Source organism: Muscardinus avellanarius, assembly GCF_963383645.1.
Source record: "Muscardinus avellanarius genome assembly, chromosome: 2".
Taxonomy (NCBI): Eukaryota; Metazoa; Chordata; class Mammalia; order Rodentia; family Gliridae; genus Muscardinus; species Muscardinus avellanarius.
In genome coordinates, this window is record NC_137787.1 from 93,873,009 (window position 1) to 93,894,393 (window position 21,385).

The following is a 21,385-nucleotide window of genomic DNA, read 5'->3' on the forward strand; positions in this document are numbered from 1 at the left end:
CTCCAACCTCTGAGACCTGTTCCAGTCTCTTCATCTTTCTGGCCAATTTTTTGTTTGCTTTTTTTTCCACATGTGAGAAGGAACACATGATAATTCTCTTTCTGTGTCTACACTACGTCATTTGATATGGTGTCCTCCAGTTCTATCCATTTTACTGCATGGGGAGGCTTTTCATTCTTGTTTATGGCTTAATAATACTCAGAGGTGTGTATAGACCATAAATTTTTTTTACCCATTCATCTGTTGTGAACAGCTACTCTGATTTCATATCTTAGTATTGTTAATAGTGCTGCAATGAACTTGGGCATACAGGAATCTCTTTGCATATTTACTTAATTTCCCTTGAGTAATAATCAAGAGTGGAACAGATGGTTTCTATAGTAGTTCTGTTTTTTTTTATATTTTTATAAACAACTTCCATATTGTTTTCTCTATTGGTTGTACTAGTTTACATTCCCATCAACTGTTTATAAGGGTTCATTTTTTTCATATTCTTACCTGCATTTGTTACTTTTTGTTTTATTGAGTAATAGCCATAGAGTGAAATGATATATCATTCTTTTTTACTTGAATTTCCCTGATGCAAAATGAAATTGAGCATTTGTTTCATATATTATTGGCCATTTCCTTTTCCAGGTGACTTCTTTGGGCTGAGCACACTTCTTCCTTAAGGCTACACTTGACTCTTCTCAGAGCTCTGAGCCGTAGCTTTTCCTAAAATTACGATATTTTTCTTTAGGAAAACTTCATTCTATCCTTTCCGCTACTTTTGTAGAGTACCTATAATGAGCCTAAAAGAAAGAAAATAAGGATTTTGATGAAGTTTTACCCATTCAGGCTCAGTGTGATGGTGCAAGCTTGTAATCCTAGCATTTGGGAGGCTGAGACAGCAGGATTGTGATTCAAGGACAGCCTCAGCTACTTAGTGAGGCCCTTTGCAACTTGATGAGACCCTGTTTCAAAATAAAGAATAAAAATAGGGCTGGAGGTGTAGCTCAGAGGTAGAATGCCCCTGGGTTCCACCCCCAGTACCAAAAAAAAAAAAAAAAGAAATGATTAACTCATTCAGAAATTAAAATAAATTTATTTACTCTACTATTAACTTTAAAAAACATAAACTTATATATTTATTGATTTATTACTTTTATTGATGCATTTTAGTCTTGTCTCACATCATAATGTACTTCATAATGATAATAATATATATGCACACAGCCCTTGATGAACTTTCGCCTGGCTATATTTATTTAAAATAGTGGTTTCTCATTGCTATAAAAGTATGCATTTTATTATATTTACATGCCATTAAAATGTCTTTCTATTTTTTTATTTTTTATTAGTGCCTTGTAGTCATATATCTTAATGGGGTACAAGATGGTAAAGGCATATATGCAACCATCACTCATTTAACCCTTCCTCAGTTCCTACCCCATTCTCTTCCTCCTCCCTCCTTTCATGTCTGGCTTATTGATTGACTGATGTGTTTGTGAATGTACAACATGTACATTATGGAATTTCCTTTTCCCCTCTCCCATTCCCCTTAGTAAGGTCATGATGTTTAAAAATATGTAGGCACTGTCAGCTAGCTTTTTACTGAATGGTAATTATTTTACTTCCTTAGAAATCACCCCTAAAAATTCCTTAATCCCCCCAAAATAAATTTATTTCTTACCTATTACAAATACTCTTCCACTATGTTTATGATGCAGTTATTGTTTAAATCCATACTTACTGTTTTTGTCATTATATTGTAATTATTCTTTAGAGATAAACCTCATAGTATCCCACAAATGGATTTCTTTTCTAAGCTCTCTGTGCATCTTCTCTAATTTAGACTGGTTACAGAGTGTTCAAATTGCTCTGGGGTTGTTCCTTCAGTGGCTTTATAGGAAATTGCTTTCTTTTATGTCTTGGATGTTCTGTCTTCTGGATTATCAGTCTTTTTCCTAATTTACTTTCTCGGTAGCAGGCACAAAAAATAATATTTTTATATTGATGTGTCTGTGAGAATTTTTCAAGAAAATTTGCTTGAGAGATCATTTTTAGCTAAGTTTATGTGTCTAAAATATATTTATTCTGTTCCCCCAATTGATAAATTTATTCTATGCATTAAAGGAAGAAAATAATTATCTATTAGAATTTAAGATATTGCTCCAGTATATTTCAAATTCTACATTTACTACAAAGGTTGTGTTATTAACTCTAATCCTTTTTATGTGATTTTTTTAGTAGTAGCTTTGTTGGGACATACTTCATATTATATACAATTCACCCAACTAAATTATAAAATCCAGTGTGTTTTAGTGTATTTATTGTATGTTCATAGAATGATAGTATGATGATTTTCATATCCAATTTTTCAACAACTTGGTTTTATTATTTATCTTTTAAATGTACTTTTATTGGTACCTTGTGTTTTCACACCATAATGAATTTTATAATAATAGGGCTGTACATGCACATAGCATTTAGTGAGCTTCCCTCTGGCTTCTGCCCCACACCCATCCCTTCCTTGGGATAATGTTCCAAAAACTGATCATTCATCTATCGCAGCGACTCCCCAGTTCTCCCATCATAGACAGCCACTGTTCTGCTTTTCATCTCTATTGCTTTGCTTACTCTGGGCAATTCATATAACAATTGTTAGACTGATCTCTTTGAACAAGTTTGATTATTTATTCATTTGTTCCTGTGGCTGAGATACAATTTGATGTCATTTTCTTAGTCTGATATATCTTCAGTTCTTTTCATTTTCTTTGTGCTATTATTTTAAAGTATATTACACTTCAATAAGCTGTAAGTTCAATAAGATAGCTATAAACACATTTTATATAATTATGAATTTGCTAATAAAATAAAGAATAAAAGTTATGTGATTAAATCATTTGCATATATATATATGTGTGTGGGTGTGTGTGTGATGCATATATATATATATATATATATGCACTTGGGTCAGTTATTTCTTTTGGCTATTCAGATTAATACTTTTTATTTATATATTCATACAAATATCTATTTGAGATTCTTCTTTCAATTCTTTTTTACATTATCCAGGAGTGGAATTATGATCACATGGCAATCTAAGTTCCACTTTGTAAGAAATCACTCTGTTGCTTCACGACTGCACCATTTTATATTTTCATCAGCAATGTAAAAATGTTCCATTTTCTCCAAATTTCAAATATTCATCAGCATTTGCTATTTTTTAACCCTGTCTTGGGTAATGGTCATCCCAATGGGTATGGTTTCAATTTTTACTTCTCTAATGACCATTAATATTGACCATATTTTTATGTGATTGTTTGAAATTTGAACATCTGTAGGGAAATATCTAGTTAAGTCTCTACCCATTTTAGGGGAAGAACTCAGGGACATTCTACTTCCAAGATGCATCCTCAGAGATTTAATTTTTTTTTGTTTTGTTTTGAAAAACGGTCCAACTGAGGCATGCATGTTGGCCTATGTTTGTAATTCTAGTACTTGGGAAGCTGAGACAGGAGGATCACAGGTTTGCAGCCAGCCTCAGCTACTTAGTGAGGTCCTCCACAACTTAGACCCTTTCTCAAGATAAAGAATAAAAAATAAGGCTGGGGGTTTGGCCTGGAGGTAGAATGACCCTTGGTTTAATCCCCAGTACTGAAAGAAAAAAAAAAAAAGAAATAGGATCTTACTATTCACATGGCTGTCCTCATACCTGCAAGCATGTGTCATCATGCTCAAATTTTCTGCCTATTTTGTTATTTTATTCTTGTTGTTTACTTGAAAGAGATATATATTCTGGATATATGTGTGTGTATTAATTTCATCAGATATATTATTTGCAAATATTTTCTCCCAATCTGTGTAGTTCTTTCATTTTAATGCAGTCTAATAAATAAAAGTTTTCATTTTGATGAGGTTCAATTTTTCTCTTTTTGCTATTATTGTTGTCTGTGTTCTTGTTGTAATCTTCCTTTATGTACTTAAGCATGTTTAAGTTTCTCTGAATGCATTTATTATAGTAGATTTAATGTTTCACCTGCTTAATTTTCACATTTAGGCTTTCTGAAAGGAAGTTTTTACATGTTTTTGTTTTCTTTGCAAGTCTCATTTTTTTTTTTTTTTTGGCTGAAAACCAAATCTTTTTTTTTTTTTCTTCTTGCAAATCAAATCCAAAGGCTTTGGTATGCAAAGTCTACCATTGAACTATACCCCAGTCCCTGAAAAGGAAACATTTTCCATAATACATTTTAGCAACTCTGGATACTTCTTCCCTTCTGGCACTATGGAGTCAGTCTTTGTTTCCATGTTCAAACAGTTCCTGCCTAGACTGAAGCATCTGTTTCACCTACAGTCTTCATTCTCTGATGCACACCTCAGAGGCTATAGCCTTGGGCATGCCCACTACCACCCTGGGGTGATATCTTTGATACTCTCCCTAATCACTTTAAGCTGTTGGTCTTTGCTTTTGTTATCACATCTAGCAGATAGCTGTGTTAATTGTCAACTGATTGCCCCACTTCTTTTAAAAATTATACTTGTCATAAATTATTTTAGTTTGATTTAATAAATCATGGTTACATTTCTCTAGTACCTTTTGAGCTTTGTTCTAACCCCATAAGGATTCATTCGTCTTGGCTATCTTTACACTGGTCCTCTATGATTTAAATTTTATCTCCTTCCCATGGAAGGAGTATCTGAGTTACATTAATTAAGTTATTACCAAATATTGTTTAGAGTACCCTAAAGGTTGACTTTTCCCAAATATGTTATAAATCAAGTTATTTTCCTTTGAGACAGTGCCCCAACTATCTTTTAAGCCTGCCTTTTTTTCCTGAGCAAAACTTGTCAATATCATTATTCTGTTGATAGGAATTAGTACAGTACCCAATTATTCTGAGTTTCATTCTGGTATGAGGGCAAGAATACCGAGATCCAATTATCCTTGTACAAAAGACGCATTACACAGAGATTTCATGCCAAGATAAATAAGCTAATAAGGCCAAAGGTAATTACTTTTAGCCAGAATGACACTCAGAATACTTGGGTACTGTTGGTGTACCTTCCAGGTAGGATGTCTAAATTTTCCTTTAAACAAGTTTTTCCAGTTTACAATTCTATACCAACCCACTCCCACTTTAATGATTCACAGTGGTATAAAGGCCTCGGATTTCAATTCCTGAATTTTTGCAGGATTTGAGTTTTGTATTGATTCACATTTTGTTTCTCCTTCAAAGGCTTATTTGTTGTATAACATCTCTGAGTGTCATTCATGTCAAAGTTTATTTTAATAGTTTCTTCTGAACTTATTCAGTGTACAATCTATGCGATTAGAATATAGCAGCCCTTAATATTATTCTCAAGCCCTACCTTAGATTTTCATTTCTTAATACTGCAAAGAGCTATGCAGATAATTACATCAATATTCACTTATTAATACTTTTGCTTACAAATTTTTGTTGATGCTCCTTGTCTAGTCTAGTTTACTTTCTCTTTTTTTTTTTTATTGTGGTACTGGGGTTCCTAGAAACCCTTCTACCTCCGGGCTACATATCCAGACCTATTTTATATTTTTATTTGGAAACAGGGTCTCCTAAGTCAGCGCGCACGGCTGGCTTCAAACCTACGCAATCCTCTTGTCTCTGCCTCCCAAGTGCGGGGATTACAAGGGTGCGCCACCACGCCTGGCTCTCACTTTTTTTTTTTTTTATTGTGGTACTGGGGTTCCTAGAAACCCTTCTACCTCCAGGCTACATGCCCAGACCTATTTTATATTTTTATTTGGAAACAGGGTCTCTTAAGCCAGCAAGGCTGGCTTCGAACCTGCACAATCCTCTTGCCTCTTCCTCCCAAGTGTGCGGATTACAAGTGTGCACTATCACGCCTGGCTACTTTCTCACTTTTTTATCATTGTGAATTTGTCTTATAATTTTTTCTTTTACTTCTTTTTTTCTTTTGTGGTACTGGAGATTGAACCCTGGGATGTTTTACCTCTGAGCCTACACCTCCAGCCCCTTTTATTTTTATTTACATATTTTGTTATTTTTATTTTTTATTGGTGGATTATAGTCTCACATCATGATGTAGATCATGTTGACAATGACATATATTCACACAGTTTATTTAAAAAAACATTTGAAACAAGGCCTTACTAAGTTACTGTGTGATGGGGTGTGTCTATATAGCGCCTAAGGAGATTCGGCCTGAGCGGCCTAAGGCCTAAGGCAAAACTTTAAGTAAAGTGATTCAGCAAAAAAGGGGCAAAGATGGCACCTGGAGGAAGCTAGGAAGGCGTGGTTTCCCCATTCATTATGGGTGGGGAGACTGAGCGGTTTTTCCCTTTCTACCTTTAAAGGAGCTTTCTGCACACATGAATGGCTCATGTACTGGCCTGGGATTGGCCATGAACTACGTGCTAGTGATCTTTATCCCGGATAGGCTAAGCTATTTCTCATGGGAATTCCCCTCGTGGTTTGGTGCTATATAATATGAGTGCTTGGAGAGAAATAAATGAGATCTTGCTTGACTTGACTCCCGGCTCGTGGGTTTGTATTCGAGTCGTCGGTACTCATCATCTCACCAAGCACCGTCAGCTGTCGGGCTGGATTCCCGACAACTGTGTGATTGCCTCAACCTCTAAATCCTGTCTCTGCCTCCCAAGTACTTGGATTACAGGTGTGTGTCAACATACCCAGCAGCTTTTCTTATTTTTATTATCACCATACGGATATGTTGGCATAGGCACAGGTGAGAAGGTGTGACCGATGCACAGTCCCCGATACCTTCTGACCTAGCATATGCCAGGCACTGTGTTCTATCTTGGCTTTTGCTTTGATTCATTCTCATCGTGTTGAACATGCACACACCGTATCAAGGTTGCCATTGTCATCCAGATTTTAAAAAATGTTACTCTTTGAAGGAAAAGAGTGCTCTTATCATTGCATTCTGATACATGATACATTGCACTGGATACATATACTTCCAACTAACAAAATATGAGCTAGACATTTTTCCACTAAAACTGAGCTCCCTTTACAAAAAGAGAGTTCTCCCCATCTACTCCAACCCAGTGACCACTGTTATGCTCCTCTCTGTTATGCCTCTCTCACATAGCCACAGCATATACTTAGACTTAATTTACATGCATATGACTTTTCTTTATCTGTATATTTATTTCCTTTTCCTTTTAAATATGAAAAACTCTTACTATATATATATGCCATTTCTATTTGATAACTGTTTTCTCAAGCCCTTGTCGTAAATTTAGTGACTTTCCCCCCAGTTATAATTTCTTTCTGCTCACAACTAAATGTATGTAATAGACGCAGAACTGGTTTAGTTTATATTATCAATAAATCTAGCACATAATTCTACTGGTGTCTAAATATATTTAAAGGTGATATATAATATATATAATATATATTATATATATATATATAATATATATTATATATATATATAATATATTCTGTCCCCCAAAGTCATGTGTGTTGGCCCAGTATGAAAGATGGGAGCCAAAGGAACATGTCAGAGGTGGGGCCGAGTGGAATGTCTATAAGTCATTGAGTAAGTTGCCCTCAGAAAGGAACACTGATCTTCTGGAGTGAGTTCTCCTTAGAGAAAGATTTTATAAATATCTGAGCCTAAGCCTTGAATTTCTCTCTCGCTTCCTATTTTAAGATGTGATCTTTCTCCCAGGCATACTACTGTTGTTATGATACCACCTGCCATATTGCCTTCAAAGAGCTGAGTTAATGCCGGTGTACTGATCTTGAACCTCCAAAGCTTTGAGCTTAATAAACGTTTTTTTATAAAGTTAGGTTGCCTCAAGAATTTTGTTATAGTAATAGAAAATGAACTAATGGAATCTTAACTATAGTATCAAATGCAACCTATGTTATATCCTTCAAACACCCCGGCCTTACCACTTAAAATTAGTTCTCTTGGCTTTTTCTTACCTCTTTTTCTATGCTAGTTTGTATCTCACATTTTATATGAGAATTCCTAAATTATAGATTATGGTTGAACTCATTAAAACTTTTATACTCATAAAACATCACTACAACTGAATCACTGAGTATGGTGGCACACATTTGAAATCCCAGTTTTTGGGAGGTTGACATAGGAAGATTATAGGTTCAAAGCCAGTTTATAAGAAAGTACTGATATTTTGTTTTAAAATTAAAAAATGGTCAGGGATGGTGGTGCACGCTTGTAATCCCAGCACTTGGGAGGGTGAGACCGGAGGATCGCGGTTCGCGGACAGCCTCAGCTACGTAGTGAGGCCCTCTGAAACTCAGTGAGACCCAGTTTCAAAATAAAGAATAAAAAATAGGACAGGGGGTGTAGCTTGGAGGTCAAATGCCCCTGGGTTCCATCCCCAGACTTGCAAAATAAATAAATAAATAAATAAATAAATAAATAAATAAATAAATAAAATAATTAAATGGGCTGGAAGTTTAACTCACTGGTAGAATACCCTTGAGTTCAATCCCCAGTACCAAACATGCATAAACATACACACACACACACACACACACACACACACACACACAGCTCAATCAGAATTTAAGGATCAGTAGCATTAAAAAATTAGTCCATATTTATTCATTTTGTAATATATAGCACAATAGCAGAAGTAGACCAATTGTGTGTGTGTTTGTGTGTGTGTGTATGTGTGTGTGTGTGTGTGTGCATTGCTGGAAATTTGACCCATAACCTCATTCTCATTCATGATATGCAAGTACTCTATTACTGAAGTATATCTTTAGCCCTTGACTTATATCATATGTGTATGGATATATATATATATATATATATATATATATATATATATTTTTTTTTTTTTTTTTTTTTTTTTTTTTTGGTAGTAGTACTAGGGATAGAACCCTTCTTCTACCTCTGAGTTAACTCCCAGAGCTATTTTATATTTTTATTTGGAAAGAGTGTCTCTTAAGCCAGTGAGGCTGGCCTCGAACCTGTAAATTCCTCCTGTCTCTGCCTCCCAAGTGGATTAGAAGCGTGCACCACCATGCCCAGCCAAAGTCAATTATATATATATATATATATATATATATATATATATATATATATATGGCTATTTACATTATTTGTTTGTACGTGAGCCTAGGCAGTTTGTATCTTTCAGGAGACTTAAACATTTCATCTAATTTGTCAAATTCATGGGAATAGAATTGTTCAGTTTTCTTTTTAGTTTTTTTTAGTGAATGCAATTATATGTTCTTATATTCCTGATATATTTGATTCATTTGATTTTAATGTTATATTTATTATTTATTTTTTAATTTGTTTTGAGTAGTTTATTAAGATCATAGGGCAAAGATTAATATATAAAATTAATCACATTTGTATTGGAACCCCTGAATAATAGGACATTTGATTAAGCAATACCATTTCTTAATTAATTAATTAATTATTTTTATTTTTGGGTACTGGGAGTGGAACCCAGGGGCTTTTCTACCTCCAGGCTATACTTCCAGGGCTATTTTATATTTCATTTGGAAACAGGGTCTCACTAAGTGGCTGAAAGCCTCACCAAGTAGCTGAGGCTGGTTTTGAACCTGTGTGATCATTCTGTCTAAGCCTCCCAAGTGCGGGGATTACAAGCGTGCGCCACCACGCCCGGCAACAATACCATTTTTAATAGCATCAAAACAGCTGGGCGTGGTGGCGCACGCTTGTAATCCCCGAGCTTGGGAGGCAGAGACAGGAGGATCGCGCAGGTTCGAAGCCAGCCGCGCCTGGTTTAAGAGACCCTGTTTCAAAAATATAAAATAGGTCTGGGAGTGTAGGCCGGAGGTAGAAGGGCTTCCAGGAACCCCAGTACCACCAAAAATAAAAAATAAAAATAAAAATAATAGCATCAAAACTTAGAAGTACTTAGGTATAAACTGAACAATATATGCATAAACTCTGTATATTGAAAACTCATAAAATTTTAAAAAGTACATAATAAATGCTTATATATAAATATTTATAAATTAGGAAGTTAAGAGTGTTATCATTATTCCTCAGTCTATTAAAATCTAATGAAAAGTTTGTAGAAATTGATAAGCTGATTCTTAAATTTATATGAAAATATCATGGATCTAGAATATCTAAAGTCATCTTGGGGGAAAATGAAGATAACATGAAGATCTATGTTGCCAGATTTGGGAATTTATTATTTTCATAAAAATAATATGATGTTACAGGAAGTTTAGTGTGTAAATTAATGCATCAAAAAATTACAAAATGACATCCACTTATGTTTGGTAATTTAATTATTAGCAGAGGTATGGAGGTGATTCTATGAAGGTTACTTAATTTTCTCAAGAAATGGTAATGGACCAATTTAACATTTTTGTGAAAAAGAAAAAACATAAGACTTGATTTATATACATGGAAATTAACTTAAAGTTATAACAAAATTAAAACTATAATATTTTTAGAAGCATAGGCTAAATTGAGTTAGGTAAGGCTCATAAGTATGACTCCAAAAGAAGTATTCACAGAAAAAAAATGTTTGGATTGACATTCACTAAAAGTTAAAATCTTTTTCGTAGAAATTCTGTTAATTGAAAAATTACATTAAAAACTTACAGAAGAACTGTAGACTGGAAGAAAATATTCGCAAATCACATATTACCTGAGACTCTTATATTCAGTCAGTGTGTGTGTGTGTGTGTGTGTGTGTGTGTGTGTGTGTATGCATACATATAAATTACATATATATACATTTATATATATTATATATATACATGCATACATATAAATTACATATTACCTGAGACTCTTATATCCAGTATATAGGGTTAGCAATATGATAATATTGGGAAATGTTATCAACCACTCACACCACAAGATCAATCTTCAAGAAGAATAAGGACTCTTCAGACCTAAAGAAAACTATAATCCAAATGGACGTATATAAAATATTTTAACCAGCTATAGCTGAGTATGCGTTCTTCTCATCTGCCCATGGAATCTACAAAATAGAATCCTTGGCCATAAAGCAAGCACCAGCATATTCAAAAGATGTAATATAATTCCCTGCATCTTTTTAGATCACAATAAAATGAAAGTAGAAATCAACAAAAGAAGACCAAAGAGAAAACAGATCAGTGTTTGATAGAAACCAGCAGTAAGGGGTGGGTATTTTGGAACCGTGATCCTAATATATATATATATAATTTTTTTTTTTTTTTGGTGGTACTGGGGTTCCTGGAAGCCCTTCTACCTCCGGGCTACACTCCCAGACCTCTTTTTACATTTTATATTTGGAAACAGGGTCTCCTCAGCCAGCGTGCGCGGCTGGCTTCGAACCTGCGCGATCCTCCTGTCTCTGCCTCCCAAGCGCGGGGATTACAAGCGTGCGCCACCACGCCCGGCGCTATTCTATATTTTGATAATAGTTTGGACTAAACAGAATGTGTCAAGTGTAGTGGCACACACCTGTAATCTCAGCACTTGGAAGGATAAGACCGGTGACTCACAGGCTCAAAATCAGGCTCCGCAACTTAGTGGAACTCTCAGCAATCCAGTGAGACTGTGTTTCAAAGGAAAACAAACATAAACTTGAAAGGAGTGAGAGTAGCTCAGTAGAATGCCCCTGGGTTCAATCCCAGGTGACATAAACACATGAACAAACCATAGTACATATACATTTGAAAAGCATATGTATTTCTCAATAGAATTTTATTTTTCAAAGAGTGTATTTGTTGTATGTAAATTATATCTTAAAAATTTGAGCAAAAACAGCAAAATATCATTTAAATACTTTATCTGGATTAATGACAATACACTGAGAACCAAAGGTCAGGACAACAGTCTAACTATAAATAGTAAAGTGTTCTGAAGATAGCCATGTTGGCAGTCATGAGCAGCCACCTACTCTCTGCAGTCAGCTCACACTGCATTTTACTAGGCCAAGGAAACAGGGCTGAGAGGATGAATGATGTGACACAAATTATCACTACTCTAAATATGTCAAGCATTCCTCCTGCTGACAAGAGGGACTGTCTGGCATGGTAAGTAGCTGCATCAGCTTTTCAATCTCCAAGTACAAAAACTGAGTGACATTTATTTTTTTGACAAGCTACATGAGGAACAGATAATTTTTCCCTCATTACTCTGATTATAGTTGTTGGTTAAAAGTTATTTTTCCACATATTGAATTCCAGGAGTGATTTTTATTACTAAAATTAACAATGAAACACTGTTCTGTTCTGTAAAATAATGTATCAGATAACTTATGTATTTGGAAAGGAGCCTGTAGTATTCTTTTGTATTTCCAAAGACTTTCTAAAAGTCTTACTTCCTCTCAGGGAGAAACAAAACTTGAAGCTTGCAAATAAAATAGCACAACTGTATTCTCATTGCCCCACAAATTCCAATACAGATAAATGTGAATTGTTCAACTATGAGTCAAAAGGTAGATGTATAATGCTATTGTCTACACCACAGTGAGTCCTATGGTTACACATACAAAACCTAAACAGTGATTCTCTCATTTGTAGCTATTTATATAAACACAACTAACAAGGAAAAGAAGGGAATAGTAATATCTTGTAACCTGTTGGAATCTGGTTGCCAAATTCTAATCACCTGTCTCATTGTCTTTTCAGTCTGAGGCAGTTCAGCACAATTCTTGTATTTCCTAAGTGATTTTCCCGTATATATTTGTGGAAATGTGTCCTCAATTGCAATGACATTACAAAGCATAACAATTTCTAAGAAGATTGCAGATAATATGGATACTTGGTAAAAAAATTGCTGATTTGAGTTGTTAATTCTCTTATGGTTTCATGTTAAATGGAATGTGAATGTACATTGGTTCAGGTAGCAATATTCGTACTTTATAGAAAGTAGGAGGCTGATAAGGAAGTCTTTATTTCCCATAGGTAATACTTCCTTATCTGTTGGTGATTTGCATTAATGTAAATAATTCAAGAGAATTTAACAAACCAAACACAAAAAAAATCTTCTCCACAAAGTATCACCCAAAAGAAAAACAATTTAGAACTGTGTCTGGCAGGTGACATACTAAAGTTAAAAAATGAAAAAGAAAACTTTTCTTCTATTAAAAGAAACCTAGCTCCAAGTTCCTCAGACTTTGTGCAAATAATGACAATAATATGCATAACTGATATTATATTGAATGGATTACTTAAATAATAAAATGATCATAATACAATAATGAAAAATAGTTACTATATATAAGCAATATATTACATATTCTGCATTACCTCATAAAAACCTTATGAGAATTTATACTATTATTCCCATTTTGGGATGAGAAAAAATTATATCTATAGTTAATTGCCCAGAATCGTGATACATGTAAGAAATAACCTTGATATCTCACAGGCTTAGTCAACAAGAATATGTAAATAATTTCAAATTTTCACTGATGATATAGTCAGCTAGTTCACCAGTTTGAATAGCAGTCCATTTTCTGTTGCCAGTAACACAAAGCCATATACTGGGTGAGTTATTAAGAAGGAGGATCATTTCTTTTCATGGTTCTGAAGGTCCAAGTTTGAAGGACCACATCTGATGAAGGCCTTGTTGGCAGCATTGTGAGACCACAACATGCACTATTTGGCAAGAGACAGGGAATGTATGATTTTCTTCTGTTCCATCTCCTTTTCCTTATAATGCCACTAAAATTCATCCGGAGGCTCCACCCCTGTGATTTTTATCAAGTACTAGTCATCTCTCACAAGTATCATCTCTTTTCATCTCTAACACCAAATTTTAATAGTCAATTAAATTTTGTTCCTCTTCATTTCTTACAATGGGGAATAAATGTCAACACATGAAGCATTAGGAAACCCATTAAAATCATGTCCAACCAAAGCAATTCCCAAATGTTGTCTCAGGCTCTTTTCATCTCTGACCTTAGCCACCCCAGTGAATGGGGTGTAACCTTTTTTGGATCTCCTGGATGCAGTTGACTGACAAGTGGAGAGAGATTGAGAGACTGTCAGAAGGTTCCAAGAGTCCATTCAAGGGGGTGGGGGGCATATCCCAATTCTGAAATGCAGTGGCTGGAAAGAAGCAAGATAAATGTCTGCAACCTAACCAAAATCAACTGAAAAATAAACTCAACTTTTTATTTTACCAGGAAGAGGAAACTAGATTGATGAGCATTTATACAGTTTTTACGACACTCACATAAGCTGGACTTATGAAGAAAGGATTAGCGTTAAGGCACCCTTGCTGCATAGCTCAAGGCTTTAATGTAACATATTACCGCCATCCTGAAAAGTGATGAGTCATGAAAGAGATGTCATATTTTGCATAAATTACTTTTCTAACCCTCTAGTCTCCCTCTTACTATTTATTAGTAATAAAAATGCAGAAATATATTTTCATCTGTTTCTAAGTCAAATAGTGGTTTAGGAGCTTAGACCCTTCCTAGCTACCCACCCCTTGTAAACAATTAAACCATATTTGATAAAGTCGACTTGTGTTTTGATAATATTCGTCTTTACACCTAATTCTTCATTGTAATTTCAATAAGGTCATGAAAAGATACCTTTTAAAATAGAACAAACAGAAACCTTCATCTGTTAAGTTAGATTTAATCCCTGCAATAACTTCTCTTCACTAATGAAAAAGCCAGTTATGTCTTATGATAATGCTGTGGAATATAATCAGATATCATGTTGACATGTCTGTGTTATCACTTTTATATTTAATTCTCTTGGATACTTGTAGTCTTTCTACTTCAGTCTAAGATTCATACCAATGATAATATTACATAAGCCACTGACTCTGCTTTGTGAAAATAACTCTGTGAAAACTAATGATTCAAGTACAAAATTTTCTGTTGTACTCCAATAAGCTTTCTAACAAATTAATCTAATGCACTGTTAATTATGTACATAGTCATTATGATGTTGCATGTAATTAAGCATAAATGCTAAGCAGTTCAAATAGATAACTTTACTATCATTAGTATTGCTTTCACAGTCAAGCCAAATTTTGAATTTTAGTTTTCATGCTGTTAGTTATTCATAATTTTCATTACCTGTGAGAAGAATCAGTATTTGCCATTTTTACATAATATCAAATATTGTTTAGTCGTCTATCATCACTGTGTACATACACTGATCCTCACACAGGATAAACGCAATAAAACTAAAATTAAACTGTCCATGCTTCTTTTGCTATTTTCACCTGTCAGACCACCTAATTCCCAAAGTCATGTTGAAGGTTTGGTCTTTTGGTTCTGCTTTCTTTTCTTTTTTTTTCTTTTTCTCTAATTTTTTCTCATACATATTTATTCCTAACTCACATTGGTAACTCTTTTTAATGGTAGCCACACTCTCTTCATCTTCTGGGCATTTCAAGATTGGAGAGAGTGGAAAGATGAGAGGAGAGGTGTATGTCCTACACTGGGTTGAGATAGTAAAAAGAAGTTGGGCTTCAGAGCTGCAAGGATTAAATGAAAGATGGTAAATTTAACTCACTGAATATGCCTTGAAGATCGGAACCAAATAAACTAGATTGTAACTCTACCTTCATTCTCTTTATGCTATGTGATTATCTAGTCCTTCCTTTCTTTTCTTTCTTTCTTTTTTGGACACTGTAGATTGAACCCAAGAGATTCTACCTCCATCTATACCCCCAATCCAACTTTATTTTTTATTGAAACAGGGTCTCCCTAGATTGCTGAGAGTCTTACAAAGTTTCTGAGGCTGTCCTCAAGCCTGCAATCCTCCTATCTCAGCCTTCCAAATTGGTATTACAGGCATGGGCCACTAAACCTGACTTATTAAAGTTTTTTCTATGAGAAAATTTCATGCTTCCACTTTCAGTTTCAACCCCTTATCACATTCATTTGTGTCTGGACTGATCTCCTGACTCTACTGCTCTACAAATGGTTTCCAAGGATGTTAATTAATCCCATAAAGGAATTCAGTACACTTGCCGAGCTTTATCCATGAATATTACTCAAATAACTGATTTCCTTTCTTGCTTATATGGATTGTTATGAGCTTTTGTGATGCTTTCTGAATTCTCTTCCTATGTATTTGATTATTTCAGGCCTCTCTGCTGGTGCCTCTTCTGGTAAATTTTCACAGTGAAATGCTTCTCCACTGTGTTTTATTTGTATCTTAAATATTTTAAGGGACAATTCTTAACTCATTTATTTGCAAAGACTAACTTTATGCTTATGACTCTGATTTCTCAATCTTCAGTACACACTTCTTTTTAGAGCTAACTCCAAATTTTTACTCCCCCTGGTCATTATATTGCCCACATTTAAACTTAAAGATAACAAAAATATATTTATCTCCTACACTTCCAGGACTTCTGATACATTTAATTCATTTTACTGTGCTATTAATTAGATCTCAGTATGCTTTCACCAAGCTTTAGGCCAACTTTCTATTCAAATATCCATACACTTAATTTATCTTTGCCATTTGTAGACTATTATACAGGTTTTTTTCTATTTTATCTTTCATTTATCATTATTCTTATAATTAGATAGTTTTAAGCAATACAAGTCAGAATATATTACCACTATTCTCAATAATCAGTCATGGCTCCTATTGCCTAAACAGAAAATTCTATTTAATCTATGGATTTTTTTATCTACCCCCAAACAACTCTATACCCATTTCTTACAACATTAAATATTATGGTTTAGATACGCAGAGTTATTTATCATTATCTCTATTTTCTGAACACTTTCCGTATTTTTATTTTTCTAATTGTTCCTTTTATCTAAACTTAATTTTCACAAATCTCATCTATTGAAACTTTTGTCTCCTAAGAACTTGCTTAAATTTAAGTTTGTCCAAATACTCCTATTTTCTGCTCATGGGTATATCCTTCTCTTCCTAAATTATATGGCCAATGTTTTTATGAGGCATATGTGTTTTTTCTGCCATGAATTATACCTATTGTGTATATGGGTGTGTTTTTCAATCTAATCACTCCCTCTTTCATATAATATTCTACATCTTTAATTTGTTTAAAGCAATTTTGCAGCAGAGTGGTTAGCATTGACTAGTGCTCAATAATTATTGAACTAAAGTAACATATAAATTCCATCCAATTTTGGACTGATTCCACCATAATCCAACACAATTTGACAACTCAATTACCTAACTTTAGAAGTAAATGAACTATCTTTGAGGTATAGTTTAATTTAATGGACTAGAAATGATGCCTAGTGTAAATTTCCATTTTTAAAACTAAGCTGTTTTATTGATTTAGTGATTCAGTACAGAAATTATGGAACACTTACTATAGCTATAGTAAAATACTGCCTAGAATGACAAACCTAAATAAATAAAATTAATTAAAGGAAATGCCATGGTCTTGAACCCCCTTCCCAGGTTGTACATTAGAAATTAGATCAATTATTAGAAACACGGGATTTGTAGTGACACTGATCTTGCATTGAATCTAATCTTAATTTTGATCAGATTTTCACCATATAATTTTAGACTCTTACTACCAGTTTTATCTTCTGTAAAATGTTGCAAGGTTTCAAAGAGTGTACATATTTACATAATCTGATGTATTTCTTAATTTGTAGCTGTTCACACTAGCTGGGGGGGCAGAAATTTATAATTAATCATTTCTTACATATTATTATTTTTTACACACCAAATCAAAACATTTATGTTAGTATATAATTAGCTTTAAACCTATATACAAGTTGCAAATTCATTATAATTGATTTGTATATTGGTTGAAATTGTATCAAGAAAGCCAATATTGTCTAGCTATCTCAAGAGAAAAGGAATTTGATATAAAATATTAGTGATTGTTGAAATAATGAATACTAGAAATTGACTTACACATTAAGGTACAGTAGTTACATTACAGAGAGGAAGTTTTGAACCTAATAAATTCACAAGTAGCATATAGAAGACAAGAAAGAAAGAAAGAAAAGAAAAGAAAGAAAGAAAGAAAGAAAGAAAGAAAGAAAGAAAGAAAGAAAGAAAGAAAGAGCCCACTGTGGTTTCTGCCCTGGGCCCCACCAGTCTTAGGCTGATGAGATGAAAAGGATCTCAATAAAGGGTGCTGTGGAATAGAAAAACCAAAACCATGGAACCCTGAAAGCAGAGTGGCAAATGTGAGCCAGAAAGAAATAGTTATCAACTGGGTCAAAGACTGCTAATATTTCAAGTAAGGTGAAGGCTGGGCCAAAGTAATTGGACAGATCTAGACAGAAGCCATTGGAGACTTTTACATGGGTATTTTCTGTGAAGTACTGGTGGTAATAACTGGATGGAGTGGGTTTAATTAAGGTAGAAACCTGGGAAGAAAGAGACAATATACTTTTTCTTTTTGCAGTATTGGGGATTGAACCCAGAGGCATTCTACCTCCGAGCTACACCCCTAGCTGTATTGTGTGTGTGTGTGTGTGTGTGTGTGTGTGTGTGTGTGTGTGTGTGGTGTACTGGGTATGGAACCCAGAGGCATTCTACCTCTGAACTATACCCCAGCCCTATTTTTTATTCTTTATTTTGAAACAGGGTCTTACTGAGTTGCAAAGGGCTCACTAAGTAGTCAGAACTCTCCTCGAACTGCGATCCTCCTGTCTCAGCCTCCCAAATGCTGGGATTACAAGCCTGCACCACCATATGCTGCTGTTCCATATTTTTTATTCTTTACTTTGAAACAGAGTCTCACTCAGTTGCAAATGGAATCACTAAGTAGCTGAGTCTGTCCGCAAACCACGATCCTCCTATCTCAGGCTCCCAAATGCTGGGATTAGAAGCATGTGCCACCACGCCTGGCTTGACAGTATAATTTTTAAAATTAGGTTTTATTGTAAAGGGAAACAGAATTGGGCAGTAGCTACTAATGGGAAAGTGATGCCAAGAGTTTTAATTTGTGAAATGAAAGAAAATAATAGCATGTTTTGCACTGAGAACAAATTAGTAAGGATTTAGAAAAGTTCTTCTCTTAAAAATTGTCATAAATATTTTAGGCTTTGTGGACCCAACTGTCTTTATAGTAGTGTGAAAACAACCATAGGAAATATGTAAATAACAGGTATATCTGTGTTTATATAAAACTGTATTTATAGACTGGGGTCTTAGTGTCAATCCTGACCTATTATAAATGAGGAAAAATGGTGTTCAGAAGAGGAGGTGGATCAGAGCTGAAGCGATATCCTTGTGTAGGTGAGAAGAGATGGGATTTGCATCTAAGAGGTGGTACACATGTGTACCACCAGAGGAGTGTGGCAATGAGTTCACCTAAGTTTGAAGGGCAACTGTAGAAGAATATGCACAGGTATATAGACAGATAGATAGATAGATAGATGGATGTACTTTAAACCTGAAAAATACCTCTTCTCATACTGCAATTTTTCAAAGAAGTAGAAAGTAATATCACATATAAGTGAATATTAGAAAAGAAGTTTGAAGTTTTACAAAGAATAGATATGTAAAATAGTTGTATGAGAGAGTTAAAAATAACTGAGCTAGGGAAACACTTCAAATAATTACTTTTTAGTATAAAATTCAAAGTTCAGTATGGAATATTCATGTATTTTTCCATATTGGACTTATATGAATTTTCTATTATAATGTCTATTTTTCTGAAGTATCAGCTAAACTTGTAGCAAAAATCAGAACATATTTTGAATCATTTAACGTTAATCTATAATTCACTTATTTTTCTCCATATGGAGAAAATAAATAATGGTATCATTGCTAATATTAATACTGCCACTTTCAGACTTTAAAATAGGTCATACCAGCCAGGTGTGGTCATGCATACTTGTAATCCCAGCATTAGGGAGGCTGAGACAAGAGGACGGCCTCAGCTACTTTGTAAGGTCCTCAGCAACTTAGTGATACCATGTTTCAAAATAAAGAATAAAAAACAGGACAGGAGAATAAAAAACAGGATAGGAGGTGTAGATCGGAGGTAAATAAATAAATAAATAAATAAATAAATAAATATAAAATTGGTAATACCTCCTATCCAAATAATTTTCTAGATTAGCAAATATTTATTTCTGTTAGGAATTATTTCTGCAGTATACGTACTCCTGTCATTTCACCTCTGTTTCATGTGAGAAATATATTATTGGAATATATTATTATCAGTGTTTGTAAAATATTTTTCTTCAATGAAAAATAAATTATTGAAATGGAATATATATCTATTGATTACTATGAAAGTTACACATGGATTGGTAAATCAAAACAAGCTCTCAAAAGATAGAAAATCAATTGATGTGTCAGATAGAAAAGGCATGGAAAGTAAAATCAGCCACTGAGTTGACATTTTTTTTCCTCTTGAAATAATTTTATTACCAGAATTTGAAAGGATTTCCGACTTTGAACATAGTAATAATCTGAAAAGTGGAAAACCAAACAGATTGATCTTAAATTTTATTAACAGTACTTCTAGCAGATGCAAACCAACATATTTTAAAGGGTATAGATAAGAGAGTAGATATTGCTTCTTCTCTAACTCAGTCACAGAAACTTTCTGGATGAACAATCAAAACTGTATTATTAAGGATATATACTGAATACATATAAGAAATATTTAAATGTAAGCAATATACAGATGACATATGTATACAATATTAATATACATACATAGTTTAACATGGAGTTTATATTTGTTTTTTTCATTACAGAATTGTTACCCAATTGCCAACAGTTGAATTGTCAATATAAATGTGCAATAGTCAGAAACAGTACAAGATGTTACTGTGAGGATGGATTTGAAGTAAAAGAAGATGGGAGGAGCTGTAGAGGTAAGTATGCAATTGAACTCTATTAGTCTTAGTCAGCTCTCTGTTACTGTAACAAAATGCCTGCTAACATAAACTGTGACAGAGAAAAGTTTTATTGTGGTTACACTTTGAGAGGCTTCAGTCCTTGGTTGATTGGCCCTATTTCTTTTGGACCTGTGACAAGGCATTGTATTATGGAAGAAGCCCCTGATGGAGAAAGCTTGTTTACCTTATGGCCATAAATAAAATAAAAAGCTGAATTGATAATAGTCCCACAATCCCCTTCAAGGGAATGCTCCCAATGACCTAAGACTTCTCACTAGGTTCTACCTTTTTAAAAGCTCCACCACCTCCCATACATGCAACCAGAAATGGGTAAATTTTCCAGTTCATGGCCTTTGGACAATATTTATGTGCCAAGGTATAGCACTATTCAAAAATTTTAATAGCAGCTTAGTTAATAGAAACTCAGTAAGATATCTCTGTGTACCTATCATGTTTCACTCAAATGTTTAACTTTTTTTTGTTCCTTGAGACTTAAGTTAAAAGTAATCCTAAAATATAAATATTATACATATTAATTTTATAAAATTTTAATTTATACTACAATAATATCAAGATGGGGAAATCTATGAATGGAGAGACATTTTAGTTAATTATTAGCTC

At 34.0% G+C, this 21,385-nt stretch overlaps 1 protein-coding gene across 1 annotated transcript in view; it reads left to right on the forward strand.

The window, feature by feature from the left end:
* LRP1B (LDL receptor related protein 1B) overlaps positions 1 to 21,385 on the forward strand; it is a 1,956,425-nt gene that overhangs the window by 898,368 nt on the left and 1,036,672 nt on the right. The window contains exon 4 of the mRNA XM_080689945.1: positions 20,621 to 20,740. Within this exon, the coding sequence (XP_080546071.1) occupies positions 20,621 to 20,740 (120 nt within the window). The remainder of the gene's footprint in view (positions 1 to 20,620; positions 20,741 to 21,385) is intronic.